This window comes from Rhinolophus sinicus, chromosome 8 (genome assembly GCF_057876585.1).
Source record: "Rhinolophus sinicus isolate RSI-liver-muscle chromosome 8, RSI-T2T, whole genome shotgun sequence".
Lineage (NCBI taxonomy): Eukaryota > Metazoa > Chordata > Mammalia > Chiroptera > Rhinolophidae > Rhinolophus > Rhinolophus sinicus.
Genome location: NC_142508.1, coordinates 65819407 through 65840886, shown reverse-complemented (window position 1 = coordinate 65840886; position 21480 = coordinate 65819407). Strand labels below are relative to the sequence as shown.

The 21480-nt window shown below is 45.2% G+C and overlaps 1 protein-coding gene across 3 annotated transcripts in view; it reads left to right on the top strand.

The window, feature by feature from the left end:
- The first annotated feature begins 346 nt into the window (after positions 1-346).
- PHAF1 (phagophore assembly factor 1) overlaps positions 347-21480 on the top strand; it is a 25432-nt gene continuing 4298 nt past the window's right edge. Inside the window, exons 1-11 of one of the 3 annotated variants that reach the window (XM_019755490.3) lie at positions 347-452; positions 572-692; positions 6596-6678; positions 10538-10621; positions 14348-14391; positions 15964-16043; positions 16326-16420; positions 17039-17136; positions 17228-17340; positions 19903-20036; positions 20398-20481. In XM_019755490.3, the coding sequence (XP_019611049.1) occupies positions 629-692; positions 6596-6678; positions 10538-10621; positions 14348-14391; positions 15964-16043; positions 16326-16420; positions 17039-17136; positions 17228-17340; positions 19903-20036; positions 20398-20481 (879 nt within the window). In that variant the 5' untranslated portion in view covers positions 347-452; positions 572-628. Of the gene's footprint in view, positions 463-571; positions 693-6595; positions 6679-10537; positions 10622-14347; positions 14392-15963; positions 16044-16325; positions 16421-17038; positions 17137-17227; positions 17341-19902; positions 20037-20397; positions 20482-21480 lie in introns of all 3 variants that reach the window. The other 2 variants (XM_019755480.3, XM_019755497.3) reach the window with 2 other exon arrangements.

Genomic DNA, 21480 nt, shown 5'->3' with positions numbered 1-21480 from the left:
GGGAGGGCGCCTGCGGGCCCTGGGTCTCACGGCCTCCGCGTCCTTCCTAACTGCTGGGCCTCAGACGGCGCGCCCTCGGAACTCGCCTTGCGACCCGTGAATGTGTGGGACGGGCGTGCAGACCGCACACGGGGGTTGTCATATGTACGTTGCGTGGTGTACATATTCTTGTGTAGACGTGTGAAACGTGCGCGGTCTAGATGAGGGGGTTCACGGAGAATGCGGCTCTTCCTTAGAGCCCTTCCGCATGGTACTGCCAGGTCTTCCTCAGCCTGTGGCCCGACTTTCACAGCCGCCTGATCTGGAGTGTGCGCGTGCGCGACTCCGCCTTGGACTCCTCCCCTGCCATCGAAATCCCGCCCTCGCCACACTTTACGGCCCGGTACACCACTTTTGCAGCAGACGCTGCCGCTGCCGCCGCTGCCCCTGCTGCCGCGACTGCTGCTAGTGAGGTGAGGTGAGGTAAGGTGTAGTGTTGGGCCGGTGCCGCTGGCGACTGGGGAGGCGGTGGGGAGCAGGGCCGCCGCGGGACGGCGGCGACGGCGGGTCAGCTCCTGCTTTGCCTCCTCAGCTCCAGTCCCGTCTGCGCTGCCGCAGAGAGGCCGCCCCGGCCCGGCGAGCCGAACCAATGCTGGATCTGGAGGTGGTGCCCGAGCGCTCTCTGGGAAACGAGCAATGGGAATTCACGCTGGGTAAGGGTAGCGTCCACCCTCAGGACTCTATTCTCTGGTCCTTACTTCCCTCCGGGCCCTTCCCGCTCTGGTCTCTGACCCTTACTCTCCTGAGCCCGCGGCTCCTGGCCTTTTCCGCCCGCTTGACTATTTGGGCTCCAGGCACTAGATACCCGCTCCGACCGGCCTGACCCGCCCGTGTGTTGCTAAACTGGACCCCGAAGCCCTCGCCTCAGGCCTCAACACGGCCCCTCCCGGGGCAGTGGTACCGTGGTAATAATAATAACAATGACTGACACGCCCCAAACACTCGAGGCCAAGCCCTGCTGTCTGGTGCGTAATTATCTCAACTTGGTCTCCTTGGGGTCTGAGGTTCGGGACTCTTATTATTCCTGTCCCCAGTTTACAAACGAAATAGCTGAGAAGTGACTGACACGCGTAAATGTCACAGCAGTCTGTCTCCTGTTGCTTTTTTGGGCTGTCAGAAGGGGAACCTAGGCTCCGATCCCATATTCAGATGTTGGGGATCTAGTCAGAGGCGTGGAGGAGAGTTTGTGTACGTTCAAGGAACTTCTGACTTGTTTCCTCCTTGTTTTTAATGTGGATGTGTGGTGTAATCCTAAACCCAGACCTTAGCCGAGAATGAAATAGGAGTTCAGGGAAAGAAAGGAACATTCAGTTTGTAGAAAATGCTTTTGGGCCCAGTGTTCCACCGTCACGACTGTTTTGTGTACACATATTTGCCTTTAGTAATGCTAATGTGTGTTTACTTTGATGTTCTGGCACTAGGAAAAGGAGGTGGGGAGCAGGTGTTGGTGCTGTTTGTTTGTGCAGGCCTGAACTTTTGTCACACTAATTTGGGCTACTGGGCTGAGTCAGCTGCTCCATTGAGCTATAACTTATCCTTGAATCTGAAAGACTCATCTGGGAGACAGGGTACGTGAGAAACTGTGTGGGACAGGTTGCTGGTAGGGCCCTACTGGTGCTCAGTTGTTACATGAACGAAACTATGTCTCCTCTGGGTTGTAGGAGCCAGTTTTATTGAGAGGTCTCAGCCAACTTCTCTTATAACTGACACCACTCCTGCAGAGTTCTTCCCCAGCCTCTTGTGAAGCACAAAGAGCTTGATTGGGAGGCCACTGATATCTTTGCCTCCAGACCCATTCATCATGCTGGTGCTGTTTGGCTTCTAGTTAGGAAAGAATCTCCCCACCCACAGCTTCTGCTCCTACCAGGACTTAACAGGGCAGGGCGAGAACCACAACGATAGCTTCAAACTGTGCTTGATGTTGCAACTAAGATGTGGATCTCTGTGGTACAGTCTCTTGGCCAAAAGTAGTGGTTAGGATATCAGTTGATACCAGGGTTTCCAAAAAGCTGGATGGGAGAGCAAGGCTTCCTCTGTCAACTGTTGTTTTGATACTTTAACCCCCACTACTAACTTTTGCCAGTTTTGAGGAGTCAAGGGTATAGTTAGTTCTTTCAAGTTGTCTAAATAGCAACCAAAAACAGTGAAAAGAGCATTACTGTACATTAGGGCCAGAATTGAACTTTAAGAGAAAGCTCATATAGGGGGCCTGAACCTTGGTAATTCCTTTGTGGGTCTTAAAAATCCACACTTTAATAAGATCATGTCTGCCTGAGAGATGGTGATCATTTAACTTCCCTGGGCTAAAAAAAAGCAGTCATTTTGCCCTCTCGGTCTCCCCAGCCCTCAACACATGTAAACTGCAGCTGGGACTGATAGGTAGGGATAGGTCTAAGAAGTGGATCTGTGCTTTAGAATTACATTCCTTGGCTAAAGAACCAGGCAGTGTTTAATTCAAGTCACCACAACCCTGTAAAGTAATCTCCATTTGCCAGATGAGGAACAGGCTCAAAGGTAGAGGTGTTAAAAAAGAGTGGGACAGGGATTTCTTTTCTTTTCTTTTCTTTTTTTCTTTTTTTTTTTTTTGTAGTTTCAGGGGTACAAAACAATGTAATAGTTAGACATTTATCATTTATACCCCTCACAAAGTGATAACTCCCCTTCCCCCAATCTACTATCCTTCTGACATCGCATACAGCGTTACATTTCCACTGTCTCTATTCCTAATGCTGTACTCCACGTCTTGTAACTATATATACATAAAATTGTAGTTGACATTCATTATTGTTCAGCTTCAGCTTCAGGTGTACAGTGCAGTGATCAGGCATCTACACCATCCCTGAAGTGGTCTCCCTAATAAGACAAGGGGACGGGGATTTCTTCTTTCCCACTGCTCTGCCCTTCTGAGGATGGGCTCAGCTTTATCTCCAGGCTTGTTTTTGGAATCTGTGCAAATGCAGATGTATCCAGCCCCTGCCGTTATCCTCCTGGTATCATAATGGAGCTGCATCCAACTCCTTGGCTGCCTTCCTGGCTTTTGTTTGATGTTGGGCGATTAGGGAAGTGCCAACAACACAGGTACAGGAAAGCTTAGGCCCAGAGGAAGTGTGCCACTGATGACTTGATCAGTGGTGAAACAGAGACAGTGCAACTTTGAAATGTTCTCAATGAGACTTGCAGAATGTATTGGTGTGGAGGCATGCCTCTGAATTTGGTTTTGAAATTAGTGTTGTAAATGCCCAAAGAGGGTAGATTTAAAGGGTCACTGGGGAATAGCCTTTGAGATTACCTTGTTCCAGAGAGACTGAAGGCTCACTGTTGAAGGCAGCATCTACCTCTGTGGACTCTGCTTACAAACATTGAAAATTGAATAAGAAGGAGCTGGCCAGGTGGCTCAGGTGGTTGGAGCGCAGTGCTCCTAACGCCAAGGTCGCTGGTTCGGCTCTCCCTGGAGCTGGGCTGCCATGAGCAGCCAGAGGTCGGCGTGAGCAACTGCAGGCTGCTGTGTGCTGCCAGGAGCGGCCGGCAGCCGGAGAGAGCTGCCGTGAGCTGCTGTGAGCGGCCGACTGACGACTGGTGACCGACTGCCTCAGCCGGGGGGGTGGGAGTGCAAGGCTCATAATACCAGCAGGGCCAGGGAGCTGTGTCCTACACAACTAGACTGAGAAACAACAGCTTGACCCAGAGTGGGGGGGAGGTGAAAAAAGGAGGAGGAAAAAAAATAGAAAATTGAATAAGAAATGGTCATATGCCCTGAAGTGCTTAGTCTAGTGGGAAGGATGGATTACAAAAAAGGTTCATTTTATTATAATGAGGGTGGAGGTTATATAGGGTGCTATGGTAGGGGAAAGGGACTTGACCTGACCTGCGGGGTTCAGGGAAGGCTTCCTATCAACCGACAGGAGCCAGTACCATTCCTGGAACTAGTGAGCACCAGGCAGGCTATCAGAGGTTTACTGCCAGATTTCTTATATCTACATTGTCTCCATAGACATAAATCTTCCAGTCAAGTTAAAAAACAAAACAAAACAGTGGGAAAGATAGATGTTATGTAGGGAACTATAAGCAATTTGGTATCATTAAAGCATGATGTGCTAGTGGAAGAAGAAAATAGGTTCCCCAGAGTCCAGTTCTGGTGGTAGCTGCCTGGGACACTATCAAAGAGTCTCTGAGTTCACTGGAAAAGAGGGTATCTGTTAGTAACGTGTTTTGTGGGCATGGGTTTAGGAAGAAAATTTGGAGGCTAGATTTGGAGAGATGGGGAAGGAGGAATCTAGAGGTTTCTGCCTTGAGTGACTGGGTAGATATTAGCAGTATTAAGTGAGACCCAGAATATAAAGGAGAAGCCAGATTGAAGAGAAGATGAAAAAATACTTTTAATCTGTCGACTTTTTATTTGCCTTTAGGTATATACAGAAAATAGACTGAGGTGTGAGTCAGAAACTAGATGGTTGAAGGAATGAGAGATGGGCAGAAGGAAATACTGCCAATCGTAGAGATACGGACAGTTACGGGAAATCCTCTAAATCTTAACACTGATTTTTAAACTCATGGCAGGAGAGAGTGCTGTTGGTAGAGGAGAGAGGATACAAGTTCTCAGAGAGGGAGGGTCATTGCCAGGGTCTATGGTACAGGACCTATGTGTTTTTCCTAATTGCCTTGTTTCACTCGTTCAGAGCTCAACAAGTGTATAGGAGCACTTGCTGTTGTGCCAGGCAGTAATACAGCCTGGGGATACAGCAGTAAGACAGCCACGTGTCTTTCCTTAAGGAGGTGTAGAGGAGACGAACAGAAAATAAGTGGGATGGGAGTCTTCATTAGATAAGGCAGTCAGGGAAGTAAGGTGGGAGCTAAGGCCTGAAGAATGAGAAGAAACCAGCTTTTGGAAGAACATTGCAGCAGTCAAGAACCAGTGCAAAGGCCTAAGCTTGACCTGTGCTAGGAACAAAGGGAAACATAGTGAGCGGTGAAAAGAAAGGCGGAGGTAGACAGAATATACAAAGCCTTTAGGTGATGGCATGTTGTTTAGGTTTTATCCCCCTATAATGGGAAGCCATTGGAGGGTTACAAGCAGGCAAATAATGAGATCTGTAAGACAAGGATTTGTATAGTTTAGAAGGCTAACCAGAGATTCCACCCCCTTTTTGGGGTTAGGTAACCTATTAGAGCTGGGACAGTGCTTGGGTTTCTCTGCCGTATGTATGACTGGTTCCCTTTGAAGGCCTTTTGTAGCCTTCCTTACTAGCAGCTGTGTGACGACTGGTCATCTCGGCTGCTTTGTCTCCTCCAGGTGGTTTCTCCCTGATGACTCAGGGTGCAGATATTCCAAGACTGGGAATTTTATGTGATTAGAAGAAAAACAACCTTCCCTCAAGAAACTGGTTTGTGCCACATGGGTCAGAGAAGCCATGTGACCTTTTCAACCCCTAACTGAGCTTATCTGTCTTCTCCACATAGATGTTTGCTGGTTCCCTCTGGGAGAGACAGCACAGATGCTCTTCCATTTCAGGAATGGCAAAGCTGAGTGATGTGTCCAACTTGTTCATGTACTCAACTAACATTTATTAAACCTCTACTATGTGCCAGGCCCTATGCTCTAGAAGGCTGGAAAGTATCTTGTTTAAGGTGTGGTTCCCTCCAACTTTCTTCAAACTGGAGAATGGACCATTGAATGAAGGCAGGGTTGGATCATTGTTTAAATGTAAATAGGCCATATGTTTTTAACTTTCTAATTCTTTGTGTGTAAGCTCTTCTGTGTACATCTTCTCTCCTTGAATCGTGGGTAAACTGATCTTGAATGTGAGCCACTGTATTGCCCCAATGTCATGGTGGTCCCTCTTTCTCCCTTTCTCTTGTTTATTACCTACCCCATAATCCTTCAGTTGCACTGAATATTTATTCAACAGCCACTACGTGGTTAGCCCTGTGCTGGGTGCTGAGGATCCAGAGAGGTGAATAACACAGGCATATTGTTCTTGGATTCATAAAGCTATGAGTCTGTTTTTGGATTGTCTAGGATTTTGCTTTAGCTTGTCTCTCTGTATGTTTCTTGTTTCAAAATATAATGGACTCTGAAAACCTACTTTTTGGTGTTCTCTGTGAGTCCCTGATATCTTTGAGATGCCATTGGGATTTGTATTTCTTAAATAGTGGGCATATATAAATCTATTTATAATGGGTCATGAGTTCAAAAATCAGTGTTAACATTTAGAGGATTTTGTGGGTAGATCAGTAAGGATCCAGTGAAAATCTTTAGTAAAATAAGTTGATTCTGGTACATGTGTGATTTTTAACTCTTTTAACGAGCGCTTACAAGTCATGTGCTCCTGCAACTCTCATTTGAGAGATGAGGACACATGCTACAAAGGAGGAGAGGAAGGAACTGCCCTAGGCTCTTACTGCTTATTGAACTTTTATTTACTTATATGTCTATAGACCTTAGTGGCACCCCACTCCCAGCCGAGGCTTTACTGCAGGGACTAATGCCTGACACACTGGTAGATGTCAGTAAATGGATAGCCCAAGTAACCACACAGTTGTCCTTGCTTTATTTCAGGAATGCCTCTGGCTCAGGCAGTAGCCATTCTTCAGAAGCACTGTCGCATCATCAAAAATGTCCAGGTTCTCTACAGTGAACAGGTGAGTGGTAGTTGATTTGTTTACTGAAATAGCATCCCTAATCAGTGAGTCACCTCCATAGGTTGATGCTCTGACCGGGATTGTTGAGTCAATTGTATGTTTGAATGGGAGACTCTACTGTACTAGTCAGTTACCAAGCACTTTTTTTTCATTCTGAAATTTTTGATCTTGATAATCTAGTGCTGCCAGGTTTTGAAGAGCAGTAATAACTGAACTTGTTTTTTTTACTGTGTTTGATATACATACTGGCCCTTAGACAGGGACTTTTCAGTGGGAGGTCACCTCAGGTCCTGCCTGTTCTAGGATGGCTTGCTTTCCATTTTTTAATTTAAAATACTCTTTTCTGCTTTGTTAGTTGCTTCGGTTTGTGTTCAGGATTGTTATAGTGCAGTTTCTAGCTAACAGCATCCTGTACTTGAAGAGGTATACCTCACGCCTTTAGTGAGAATGATCTGATAGATTGCAAGATATTAACTCCCAATTAATGAACATATTTTACTCTTTGTTTTGTCCAATTCATGGTAGTCTCTATTAAATGTTGATTAATTGTGCCAGGAATTAACCCCTATAGTATAATGTTGCATGTACCTACAAAGACCTTTTCAGTTTACGGAAAGAGTATACCAGGAGTGCCAAAAAACATGTATACACATGACTTATAGTCATCTTTTGTTATCTGTATATATTGAGTATTACAATTTTAATACAGTTTTTTCCTTTCTTAAAATAGTATACATTTTTTTGGCATCCTCTGTATTTTAGGTTAGCACCAGAGAAGAACTTCCTGAACATCAGAATTTTAAAAATAATATTTGTTTTTTTAAGTACATAAAAGTAGAGACTATTTTCTATAGGCCTTTAGAAATAGGACTGTTCTTTTTAAAAATACAATCTTCCTTCCACTGAACTCTCTGAAACCTGTGGTTCTTCTGTGACAAAGACCATGCAACCTTTGTGGTGCCCGGTGTGTCACAAAGCTCAGGGAATAGTTTTGAGCCTACATAGGCTACAAGATGCCCTCTGAGGCTTTTCTGAGACCCTTTTAAGTACCAGTTTGATTATTTTAGTTCCATTTGTTCTAATTAGTTTCAGATCCTAAAACAAATGACATTATTTTTGACATGAAGAATGTTGTGGATTAGAAGTGGGTGAGATTTCTGTCAAGCTCCCCAGTTTGGCTTAGTATCAAATTGAGCCTGTTAACCTCTACCCAGAAATTATGTTCATATTGTACCCTTCTGCCAGCCTAGTGGGGCCCGATGCAAAGGATCCTTCTGAGACAGGGAAAGCTTAATCAAATTTCAAGCAAGTGCTTGGATGTTCTTGTGGTGCCTACCACAAAACAAAGGACTTGTAGGAGTGGGCAGGGGCTCCTCGAGCCATAGAGCCAAAGTGGCTTCTCATTTATAAAGTGAAGTATGATAGCTTTTTCTGTTGCACTCAGCTCATCGCTAACCTAATCTGACTTTCAGTATTCGATCAAGAGGGAATTTCTCATGACAAGTAGTAGTAGCCATCAAAACAGGGAGAATAGGCTTGTTCTTGAGCTTATAGTCATTGCACATTCAGTTCAATAAAATTTGGGCACCCCAACATTAGATATATTTGTAAGTAGGCTTTAAACATTCTTAACCAATTTTTAAAAATGAGTTTTATTTTTTATATCACTATCTTTGTTGTCTGTTGTTCCAGTCTTTGGGTACAAATAGCAGTTTTAGCATTAAACTAATTCTCCCCAATATCTTTTAAGCAACTGAAATCAGATGGAAAACATGGGATTTTGAGTCCAGACTTTGGTTCAGTTCCTTGCTCTTCCCGTTTGTCATGAGGTTTGTAGCAAGTTAATAAACCAGTCTGGTTCGCCTATGAAATGGATATAGTTTCCTTAGAATAGTCTTTTGATGAGGATCAAGAGAAGACGGTCTCTCAGAACTCCGATATGGTGCTTCTTACATGTGGTCCTCTTCTGCCCTCCTTCTTTCCTTTCCTATTTGTCTCCTTGCTTCCCATCAAGTACAGAGAATAATTTGGCCCTATTGAACGTTTCAGCAATATCTTCCGTGCAGCAAATCACACCCTGGAAATTAAATGTGCGTATCAAGTAGGTCCCATCTTTCTTAGAGGGAGAAGATGTTACTGACTAGAAGCAGATGGTTTTGCTGAACTGTGTCATGTGGAGGACTACATAGCACTGGCTTACTGGAAGGGCCTGCTTAAGTACCCTGGGTATTTTGGTTCTATAGATACAAAGTACTTATAAAACATTGACTGTGAAGATGATTTGCTTGCTTTTGAAAATTGCTTAGTTATGTCCTGAATTGTAACAATGCCAGAAAGAAAACGATCAGATCTTGGGAGAGTATAAGAAAATCCAGATCCTCTCAGCATCCTCCTTCCAAGCAAGGATCTTGAAAGATGCTAAAACGTTGCTTCATCTCACTTTCCCCGTGAAGTGGCCTCTCAGAAGTGGCACTGTGTGTTCTGGATGGAGAGTAACTGACCTAAGGTCAGGGTTCATTATTTCATTATCTTGCTTGAGACCTAATGGTTTTAGACATTCATACAGACCTACTGGAAAATTACAACATTGTCTCTTCTAGTTTTTGCCAGGCATGATGGTGCCACCTGTGCCTGCTACCTTGTGAAGATCATTGGGGTGGAGGGGAGCAGGCAGTGTGATCCCAGAAGGCACTTTGGAGAGAATGTTTCCAGTGAGACCCACACCAGCAGTGGCTCATCTCTGTATCTTGACAGCCACACCTCCATCATTTACTGCCTACCTTGAGAAGCTCTATAAAGAAACTTCTCTAAACCCTTTTGAGAGCTGTGTGCCAAATTCAAGACGGGGCATGGTTTTGGATGGTGGTGTTTTTCTTCTGGGTAGCGGGATTAGGGCTATGGAAAGTCTTCAGATGTTGAGTTCTTGAATTGATTGCATTGGACCAGAGGCAGGCAGGTGGGGCAGACATGAAGAAAGAGTGCAGTGTGCTGAGTGCTGTGTTTGGTGCTTTCTGACCTCCTGTCTTCACAACTCTGGAGGGAAGGAATGATGGTATTCCCATGAAGAAACTAGAGCTCAGAGAAGTTTGAGAGTCACTTAAGGTCACCAGTTCACCAAGACTCAAGGCCAGCTCTGTCCACTACTCTGTGGTGCTACTCCCCTCCCCCCAGGACTCAGAAGGGGCAAATGTAGAAATACGACTCCTTAGATCTTAGACTTGTGTCTTTTAGAAAGAAGCACATGTGATATGAGATGGTGGAGGGAGGGAAGGAAAGACTAAGAGTGTCATCTCATACTTAATCAGATCACAAAATACTTCTTTGTCCTGGAATAGGGACTGAAACAGTCAAAGAATAAAATGTGGTCTCTGTGGATGATACAAACAGCCTGGGAGTGAAGGGACATAGGCTCAGCTGACATATATTGAGCATTACCTGCTGAGTTTGGATCCTGATGAGGCCTTTTCACATGGCCTTTCACATTTCCTCATCAGCTCCCTGTAGGTTTGACAGCAGTAAACCCATGCTACAAATGTGGACCCTAGACTCTCAAAAGTAAGTGGCCTATATCCTCACATAATTTTGGCCCTTTCCCCCAGGTACTATTAGTCAAAGCCTGGAAGAAAGAAGCTCTTTTCAGCAATATTATGAAGCCATAGCTGTAGGCTGGAAATAGAGGACACTGTGCTGTGTTTTCACGCAACAGTTTGTTTCTGGTTTCCAAATCTTGTTAGTCGGGGGAGGGAGTGGCTGTCTGCACTTAGATATTCTCTGTGTATTGCATTTATATTGTAAAGCTTTCAGTAGGTGCTGGTGAGTAAAGTAATTGTTCCGAGCATGTTTTATTTTTGTTTCGTAGTCTCCTCTAAGCCATGACCTCATCCTTAACCTGACTCAGGACGGGATCAAACTACTGTTTGATGCTTTCAATCAGAGACTTAAGGTAACTATAAATGACAACTGAAGTTTCATGTTAGGCTGACATATGCTGTTGTGAGATGTTTCTGAAGTTCCTAAGTGGGAATAGATTTTTGTGGTTCAGAGACCACCTCGATGTAGGGGACTGAAGCTATATGCCTGTTTCCCTAAAAGAGGGAAGCTGGGGGTGGGGTGAAGTGGTTGGGAAGATTCTGAGGACTCCAGTCCCAGCTCTAGAGATGAAGGGGAAAGTATGTTGAGAATTTAGGGAACATGCTGTGGAGACGGGGCTTTCATATTAAATAGAAAAACAAGAAGGGAGCTAAGTATTTGGCATAGATTATCCTGAGCCTTTAAAAAGGTACCAAAAATGGAGCCCAACTACGGGATAGAACCAAAAGACTTTAGTCAGCTTTATGTACCTTGTTTTTTACTTCATTCTTGGGTCAAACAATATGACTTAAAAGATGAAAAATGGAACTGTTCTTCCTAAAATGCGGGGGCTTGGGGCTTAATACCACCAGCAGTGAGTTGATTCTTTAACTCCTTTGAGGAGCTGTAAACCAACAACTTGCTGGCATGAATGGGTTGTCTTCATTGGCATTCAAGTGCAATTTACTAATACCTATTTCAATCCAGGATGTTTTTAATACACTATTTACAAATGCCTGGGCATCACAGGTGAGTCATGTGACATCAGACGCATGCCTGAGAGTCACATGTTGAATGCAGCTCTGAGCAGTGGCGTGCCAAAGCTGTTGTCCTGGGTCGGTTATGCAGCTGCCTTTCCAAAAGACTTCCTAGTTCTCGACATCTCATTCAAGTTGAGCTGCTGAGGAGGCAAGACAGAACATGGAAAAGAATCTATACATGCAGTGAGAATTCCTCACTTGTGGTGGTTTTTCAGAAAGCAGAGTTTGATGTGAACATTCTTAGCCCATCTTCTTGCCTCTCCCTGTGGACTCAGTCACCCTGTCCTCACTGACGCGCAGTCCCACAGGAAGAGGTCGAGGGTGGCCGGCAATGTGACTGCATTACAAACTGGGGGGATTTACCTGGAAGCACCTTTGCAAAGAGTCATTTGCCTTGGACTTGGTAGATCCACTTTAGGAAACATCACTGAGAGGTTATGCAGAGGGTAATGTTGCCAGGTGTGTATAGCAGCACTTTTCATAGTAATGAAAAGCTGGAAATAACCTACACTGACAACAAAAGGAGATGGCTAGGCCGCCCATCGTCGAATCACAGCATGGTGAAGACAGAATCATGTATTTAGTGAGCACTTGGTATGTGTTAGATGCGAGGCTGGGGGCTTCCCGTGCATTTCCTAATTTAATCCTCACAAGCCTGTGAGAGGTACGTTTTACAGTGAGACAGTGGAGGGACAGAGGATAAGTGATCTGCCTGACGCCAAGCTTTTAACCCTATATTGCCAGTGAGTGTTTACTATCCACTGAGAGTTGAAATGGCTTAGGCTCTATTGACGGGTATGAGAAGTAAATGTGATAAAAGCTGAAAAAGACAGTGTGAGCACACTGTGTAAAAATGTGAGGAATGGGAAGTACATGAGAATGGGAAAGGAGGTTAAGTGGAACCTTGTCTTCTGTCTTCTGTGTAGTCCCTATAAAAAAGGAGGGGCTGGGGCCCTGCCCAAGCCATTGGAAGCTGAAGAAGCAGACTCTCAGGTACCTTTGTTTGGTACCAGGTCAGATCTAACCCGTCTGCCTGCCCCTCCATCCAAGGGCGTCAGAATCTACCTGGACCTGATGCTGTTTCCTGCAGTTTCCCCAGCCCTCACTCCCTGCCTGGGAGCAAGCTCTGTGGAGTGAGGCTTCACAAGTCACAACCTTTACAGCCACCTGACTTTTCCTTTTTTGTCTTGGCTGCTGCCATATCTCTTCCTCTCTGGTAAAATCAAGGCCTTTTTCAGCCCAGAAGGTAGAAAATCATGGGCTTTAGACTTCCCCAGCTGTTTGTCGCTGTGGCCCAGTAGGCTCCACAGACCAAAATCTGCTTGTTGATTCTCCTGGTGACATGAAGGATTCCAAGGTGGTCAGCACTGTCAGTCCCTTACCACAAGTGTCACCCTATAATTAACTCTGTTCCACTATTCTCGCATTGGGCAGGCAGGATTGAAGCATCTGTAAGTGTTGGTCGGAGCTATGGTAGATGGGTGACAGTGGCATAGGATGGATATCCTGGAGGCCCACCCCCACAGGGTGGATAGTGGGAAGCCCTTGAGGGGCCATTGGCCGGCCGTGGGAGTAGTAATCAGGAAGGCAAAGTGCCTGGCCCTGCTATACAAGCAGGGCTTCTGGCTGACGGTTAAGGCCCTCTTCCAACGTGGGGCCTTGGCCTCAGTGAAACGGAATACCAATTTGGTATGACACTGCCATGCCCAGGCTTTCTGAAAGGACACTACGTGTCATGAATCACAGCAATTTCCCTACCCTTCCTTACATGACCTCTCTTGGCATCTATTTTCATACTTTCAAGCTTCATGTTGCCCTTAGTGAGCTTCATACCAGGCGGACTCGCCTGATGTATTGAGTCCCTCCCCTTTGCAAACTAATGAGCCAGACTACAAAGGGCTTATTTTAGTGGGACCTGTGAACAGCATACACAAGTAGTATAGGAAGGGGTTGATTGACGTGCTATGATGGCCAAGCAGGGAGCAATTCTTAGCAGCAGGTAGGATCAGAATGGCTGCACTATAATTAAGAGATGTCTGTACAACTTGTGGTTCAGTGTTATGATCGCTAAACAAAGTTAGAAACAAACTCTGGCCAAGGATATACTGCCTATTACATCTGTTTCTATGGCAATGCCAGATGCTTCTATTCCTAACGCCCCACAGCCCCGACCAGGATCAGGCCCAGATTGTGAGGGCAAACAGACGTTGACCCAGCTCTGCTTGTGCCTCTACAATGAGGGCCAGACCTCCCAGCTGGAGAATGGTAGATGGTGCTCCAGGCCCCAGAAAACCATCCTGCTGGCTGCCAGGGCCTCAACACCACTGGCATAGAGGGCTTCGTAGTGCTTATTACTTGAGCACTAGTGGCTGAGTGTTCAATACCTTTTCATTTGTCTCTGCCCTTAGTGCTTGGCATCACATTCAAGACTGAACCCATTGTGATGCCAAGGGGCCAAAACTTCACAAGGGTCCTAAGGTTTTCCAGGTTTAACCAGATGCCTTTCATTAGAGATACATCTGAATATTTTCACAGTTGTCCTAAGTTAATGTATTATGACTTGTTTTCTAGCACGATAGACCACCCCCTCCATCTTTTTGTTTTATAAACCACAGTATTTTGAAGCTATATTTGAAAGTGACTTGATTTGGGGTTTTATGATTCAGCCAAGTATGGAATAGAAGGAAGGAGGATCCGTGTCCAAGGGTACAACCTTAACAAGCTGCATGAATTTGTTTCTGTGGGGGGTTTCACTGTCCTGTAGGGGTGGTATGTGCAGTCTTCTCTGTGACCCAGCAGTAGATTAGATATAAGAACCTTGACCAGAGTATCCACAGACATCTGTTGAACAATCCACTGGAAGATGGGGAAGGAGAGGTTATGCTGTGTGTGTGTACGGGATTTTGCTCCAAATTTAAAAATGAGAACTAAAGGTAATGTGCAATATTTCAGGAGAATTTCAGCTAGTGATAGATTTTTTTTCTTTACTATTTTATAAATGTCTTCTTAATATTCAACTACAGAGCATTAACAACTCTTAAACTTTTTTTTTTTTTTAGGTGATTGAAGTATATGACTTGACTAAAGTAAAGTTAAAATATTGGTGAGTTTTCTCCCCTGCTAGCATATGTCACAGGCTTGGTACAAGTGGGCTTTATCTACTACCCTCATTATATTAGTAAAGAAATCTCATCCTCAGTAGTTCCAGGATTATAGTAGTGCCATAATTCCCTCAGGTAGCCTCTAAGCTTACTCAGTTTCCAGGGGAAGAGAAGGAAACCTTATTAAGAACATGCTGTGTGTAAAACACTTCATATATGTCAGCTTATTTAATCCTCACAACAAAGCAGGACCTCAGCTCAGAGGTGATGTGACTGTTTCCTGGGTCATAGCTGCCTTCCTCTGCAAAGCCTCTTTTGGCTCCTCTGTATGCTTTTATGAGCAATAGAAGTGGGACAAACCAGACAGGTCTGACTCCAAAGCCTACGCTAAAGAAAATGCCAAAGGGACCAATATTTCGGGCCAAAATCTGCTTTTTTGAATGCAAATGGGAATGGCCTGTTTGATGCACAAATATTTGAGCTCTCTTTATGGCAAGGTGCTGTTCTAGCATCTAGAATGCTCTGTTCAGTAAGCTTCCTTAACAGGCTTCCCTTTGAGAGAGCGTTTCTGGGGCTGGCTCAAGCAGCATTTGCTGATAAAGGAGTGGATAAAACATGTGTACTAGCCCTGGCCTCTGCAGACTCTAGTTGTCTTTTAGTCTTGGGGCCTTCATACCTTGATGTCTGGCTTCTCTTTACCCTCTTAAGAGTCAGTGGTGGTTAAGAGTGTAAGGTCTAGAGTCAGGTTGCCCTGGGTTTGAGTTATGGCTTCATCATTTTATTACCTCTGTGACCTTGGGCAAGTCACTTAACCTCTTGAGCTTGTTTTCTCATTAGAGAAATGAAACCAATAATGTGGCTCCTGTGTTAAGAAAATTGCATGAGATAATGCTAGTGAAGCATGTAGCACAGTGCCTAGTTAAGAAGAGATGTTCCATAAATGATACTAATTAAAAAAAATTATTCTTAACCTTTAAGCATTCTACTTAAAGTCATAAATGCCTTAGCTTCATGCTCATCATCTGAAATCATATGCCCCCCCTGGACTCCCAAGCCCAAACCCCAGATGTGTTTCCTTTGCATGGGATCCATCCCTCCGCCACCCATCTACCCATTCACCCAATTCCTCTGCCTGTTAGGAAAACAGGCGGGCTTGCTTGGCTACATTCTTCTCTTAAGATGTTCATCCCTTTTAAGAAAGTTCCTTTTTCAAGCCAAACTACTAGTAGGCATCCTGGGAAAACACATTGCGACTTTCTACTCTTGTGGCTACTCTTTATCCAGGTCTGAATGCCATGGGGCTAAAACTGGATTTATTTCCTTCTGAACTGTGCCTCGTGGCCACAGAGGTCTTGGGAGGCCCTAGAGTATCAGTGCTGTACACCAGCCTCAGGAGAATTGACTTGTTCTGATCTCAATTGTCTCTTATTAAAAGTTCTTTAATTAAACTTTTCTTTGATATAATTGTAGACTCCCTGCCTATGTTTTAAGAATAGCTCTTCTAGTCACCATCTCCAATGATCTGTGAGCCTATTCTGCAAAGCCTGGTATTGAAAAATATCTTTGTTTTTCAGTGGAGTACATTTTAACTCTCAGGCCATAGCTCCCACCATTGAGCAGATTGACCAGTCTTTTGGTGCAACCCATCCTGGAGGTAAGCCAAGTGCATCTGATTCCTCTGGTCATCTGTGGCAGCCCATAATGATCAACCTGGCAAGTGGTACCATCCCAGCCACAACCCCCTGAAGCCAGGTTCCTATAGGATATGGGAGTTGGTACTTGGGTGTGAGGGAAAGCTGCTCTCCCCACTAGTAGGTCAGTTCAGAAATGAGACATAAGGAAGGTATTGCCAGTCATTCCTCCCTGCCAGGCTGGTTTGTGTTTGCAACTTCTGATGCCACTCAACCATGTCATTTTCTTCTCCCCGCTCCCACAGTATACAACTCCGCGGAGCAGCTCTTCCACCTCAACTTCAGAGGACTGTCTTTCTCTTTTCAGTTAGACTCGTGGACAGAGGCTCCCAAGTACGAGGTTAGCCCTTCCCTTCCCCTAGTATGTGCTGCCCAGTGCCCAGGTGATATGGGTCAGCAGACAGTGCCATTAAGGGAGGCTGGATAGGTACCTTTTCGTTGGTGTCCTCGTCTCTGAGGTCCCCAGGGGCTAAGGGGGGTAGAGTGGGTAGGGTTGACAGGAAGAACAAAGCCCAAGCTGGCATTCCCAGAAAGAGGGCACCTACCACTGCAGAGGTCAAGCTCACTTGTCAGAGATAAATGCCTTGCTTTAAAATACCTAATCAATGTGTTTTTTTCAATGGCCTAGAATTGGAGAGTTCATCCTAGATTTTTAGTTACTGTTGCTTTTAGCAAAATGTTTCATTCGCCCTTTAGGGTAATGAAATAGCTTTTCGTAAGGCTTACATTTTATTAAAGGAGGCATTACTGCAGTTTTTCTCTGATGAAAGAAAGAAAAACTAAGCCAAATTAAAGATGAACCTGTATGGTTGGGGTGAATTTATTGACTCAGAGCCAGATTTGACTGTGTGCTTTGACCTGGCCAGTTCTTGAAGACCATGAGTGCTGGGAAATGCCAAAGCTTGAGTCACATGGCTTGCTGTGTGCCCTTAATAAAACTTTTGTCCTGTGTTTGTAGCCCAATTTTGCCCATGGTCTAGCTTCTCTCCAGATACCCCACGGAGCAACTGTGAAACGAATGTACATCTACAGTGGAAATAGCCTACAGGATACCAAGTACGTGTTAGGGAGCACGAGCTTCATGCTAAGGCCACGGGCTTCCTGGGAGGGAAGGCAAAGCCTATGTTTATTCTGTGCCTGCCCCCAGGGCTCCTGTGATGCCCCTGAACTGTTTCCTGGGCAATGTGTATGCTGAGAGTGTAGATGTTCTTCGAGATGGAACTGGACCCTCAGGTTTACGACTTCGCCTACTTGCCGCAGGTCAGTTACTGGCTTTGGGGTGGTCGATTCCCTCTTATGTCCATATTGAGGCCGTCTAAAATCCCACTGCTTAGAGGTAGTTGGTGGAAGACAAATGATACAGATATTTATGATGAAAGCTTTCATTTAAATTTGTGAAGGGACAAGACATAGTCTTATCAGCATGTCTTAATATATAACAGCACTACTTCCCTCAGCGTGTGCATACGCCTTCTGTCTGCTTATGTAGCTTTGCAGTGGTTCCCAAGCTGTTTCCTGGAGATGTACCTTGTGGGCTGCAGGGTTGTGTGCTCTCCACCCTTTATGTCCAGTTCTCAGAGCAGGCTGACAGGGACTTGTTTTATTGTGGTTTGGCCACACCTTGCTGAGAGCTTTGCTAACCTTAAAAAACAGAGTTGCTGCCTTCAGTAACTAGTCTCTCCAGGATGCAGGCTTTGTTTTGTGATTTCTTGTACCTGGCCAATCTCAGCTACTTGGGACCTTGGATCCTGCTTAGTAGACAGGGATATCCATGTGGAGTTTGCCTTCATAGACGGCCTGCGAGCCGACACAGAGGTATGTATGCCTTCACAGAACTCATAGTCTAGCTGGACTTTGTTCATAAGTTGGGGTCTTGCTTCAGTCTCTGGATATTGGTTCTTAACTGTTAAGAATCTGGTATACAAACTGAATTTACTGCCCTGAACAATTACACAGTTCACAACCTCCAGGTTAGAAATTTCTTAAAATGTGATTGTTCAGCCAAGGCAGAACACCAGCCACTTAAAGAAGTGTTGCACTTGAGCTATAGTTTTTGAGAGAATTGAGATGTAACAGAGAGGTCAAGTGATTTAGGGTCTGTCTTCTCCAACGGATTGCTGCTTGAAACAACAGAAAAATCAAGGGTGGCGCAGTTACCCCAGATGACAGCAGGAGGAACCTGTTTGGGGGTGGGGTGTCTCAGCCAATTCTGACTGCCACCCTATACAGCACACTCCTAACAGTCACATCTCACAGCTTACAGGGTCAGTGGGAAAAACACTTCGTTAAATCAGGGCCTCACTGAGTTATTGTTGAAACCCCAGTACTCATCGAGAGTTTCCTTTGGTAAGCTGAAGCGTAGCTTGTCTCAGCCAACTCATTTCTCCCATCTGTTTTCTTATGGCTATAGTCGTGTTCTTAACACAGAAAGTCAGTTCAACTATCTTGGTCCCTGCAATAATTTATAGGAAGACTCATTCCAGGGAATGAGAAACTATAAAATAGTCTCCTGAAAATAAAGGTAATTTTACCTGGGTAGGCTTCAAGCAAAGTGAGACAAAAGAGAAAGCTCGCTGGCCTGTGGAGGCTGCCTTCCCTGTAGCCCCATCTGGACATTCATAAGTCTCTGGCACCTGGAGACTGGGCACGCAGTCCAGCTTGACAGGACTTTTGGTGGGTTCCAGACTTGCCTAAGATGCAAAATTTATGGACAGAGGTTAATGTGGTCTGTGCTTTGCCCAGGACCTAGTTGATTTAAACAGTCTTTATTTGCCATTCCATGTGTATGTGCGGTGAATAAAGACGCTTGGGTTAGTTGGAGTATTTGGCATCTAGTTATTTCAGATTTTGGATCCCTGAAGTCTTCTGTGTGTAACAAATGGATTGTTATCCATGAAAGAGTCTTGTCAACTCTAAAGCCCTGTGCAGAGTAAGGTGAGGTTGGTGGTTATCATGGGACCAGGAATCTCAGTGGCTTGGTGGGGAGCTAAACATTTTGTCTTCCCATCCACAGAATGGAGGAAATTTTACTATTGGTGTGTCTATTGCTATTACACAACCACTGCTGTGTGTGTGTGTGTGTGTGTGTGTGTGACTGGAACCGTTTGTAAAATGTGCTAGACAAACTCGGGGTTTAAAGGTTCTTCCCAAAGAAGAAACTTGTGACAAATCAGGTTTTTTCATTCTCCCACTTCCCTGATTTGTCTCTTGAGTGTTAGTGTGTCTGTCAGGTGTTTGTAAAATTAGGTAGTGAGTTAATAGGTGCTTCACTCTTGGCTCTTAATAGAGTGACTTTTAGCTCCAATCTCTTGTTGGGTTACCATTGAGAAGTATTTCTTGAAGTACCTTGTATCTTGTCAGGAAATAACACCCCATTATATACTTGCATAGTACCTGTGCTGCTATTTATTGTACTTCAGCTGTGTGTGATGATCTAATTGTGATCTTCACGCCATAAACTCCCGTGTGTGCAGAGACTGCACCTATTTTGCTCACCATTGTTTCCTCAGCATCTAGCAAAGTGTCCTAGCCCGTGGTGGTCAATAAGTAAATATTTGCTGAGTGAGTGAATGATGTTCCCTGGTTCCGTGTCATTTTTGTGGGATGGAGTGAGTCTCTGGTAGATTTGGAGTAGATAGTGATCTCTGGTAGCGTCTCAAGGCCTGGTAACCTGGTATTTCCGCTTGCATGAAGTCTTGCCCCTCCGCCAGACCTGACAATGCAGTATGCAGCCAGTAGCCTCTCTGGGGCCCCCAGGGCCCGGGGCTTCAGGATCCTAGGCTCTGACCAGGAACCTGAGTACCTTTCCCTTGTTCTCTGCAGGTTGTGGGCCTGGCCTGTTAGCAGATGCCAAGATGCGGGTATTTGAACGTTCAGTGTATTTTGGTGATTCCTGCCAAGATGTTCTTAGCATGCTTGGCTCTCCACACAAAGTCTTCTATAAGTCAGAAGATAAGGTAAGGGAAATGTGTTTATAAAACAATTTAATTTTTTTTAAATCAACATGAACTTAATATTGAGTAAATAGAAACTGTTTGCTATTTCCCATAGAACCTGTTCTGTTAAAGCAGATGGAGCGGTAAATTGAAAGCTCTTTTCTGACCCCTGTTGGTCAGACTGTCCTGCCTTTCGTTGGAGACCGGGCCCAGTCTATAGTCAGTCACAGCTGGCTGGGTTGGTTAGCACCAGCAGCTGGGACTCCCATACTCTTGCTTACCGAACAGCTTAATGTTATATAAGAAACACTAGACTTCCTTTTAACCCGAGAACTGGATTAAGGGGTTGGATTTTAATTCATTGTTATTTTTTCCCTAATAGATGAAAATTCATTCTCCTTCCCCTCATAAGCAAGTTCCATCCAAGTGCAATGACTACTTTTTTAACTACTTCACTCTTGGAGTGGTAAGTTATGATTCCTTAGAGAAGCGTTTCATTTCTGTGCGTGTGGGCAGTGTACCTGGGCACATCTGTGTGTACACATGCAGCTATAGCTGCCTGGCAGCAGAGAACCTAGCCCCATCTGGCTTTGCCCAGTGTTCTCTTACATTGGTACCCCAAAGTAGACCTTTCCTGCCACTAAGATTGCTGAGACACACGGGATTTTGTGGTATGTCTTGACTTCTTTTCTGACAGAAACATGCTCCACAGGTGGAAGCTTTGGGAATCATTCAGGTTAAGATGTTTTGGGAACTACCCTTTTATAGAGCATAGGACCTTCTTCTGGAGTCACAAAACAGGCAGACTAAAAAGGCCCAAAAACAGTGGGAGTGTGCTTATATATTTTTAGGGGATCCCCCCAGAGGCATGCTGCAGCCCTATGCTCTGGACCAAGGGTGTTGAATGGAGCTGATGGCCACCATCTTTGCTGGTGGATGGGTTGCTTGTGTGAGAAATGACTGTGTAAACACTACACCAGCAAGATATATCTCAGGGCCGGGCTGACCCAAACCTCTGAGCTGTCTGGAGCCTGAGGTCTTGAGGCAGCAAGGAAAGGGTAGATTCCAGAGAGGGAAAAAGGAGAGACGTGGGAAAGACCAAATAGGAGCCCAAGGGAGCCAGTGATGATGGGTGGCAGGGAAGATGGAGCAAATGCACTGGCCCTAATAGGACTTAGTGTGGAGGGTTAGAGTCGGGAACCTTAGGGTCACAGGCTTGAACAGCTGGCAGGGTGTGAAGCTGGGAAGGGTGTGTGGGATAGGAGGAAGTGTTCACTAGGCACCGTGAAATCCAGGTCTGAGTCCTGGTAAAAGGCTAGAACTTCAGTGCCAGGGGTTGCTAACTCCCATTGAGAGGGCCTAATGGAAACCAGATGGTCTAGCAGGTCACAGCATCAGAAGAGCCAGGTGCCTTGAGCCCCTCGGGGCAGATGTCCTCTGAATCTTCTTGGTAGCCTTTAAGCCA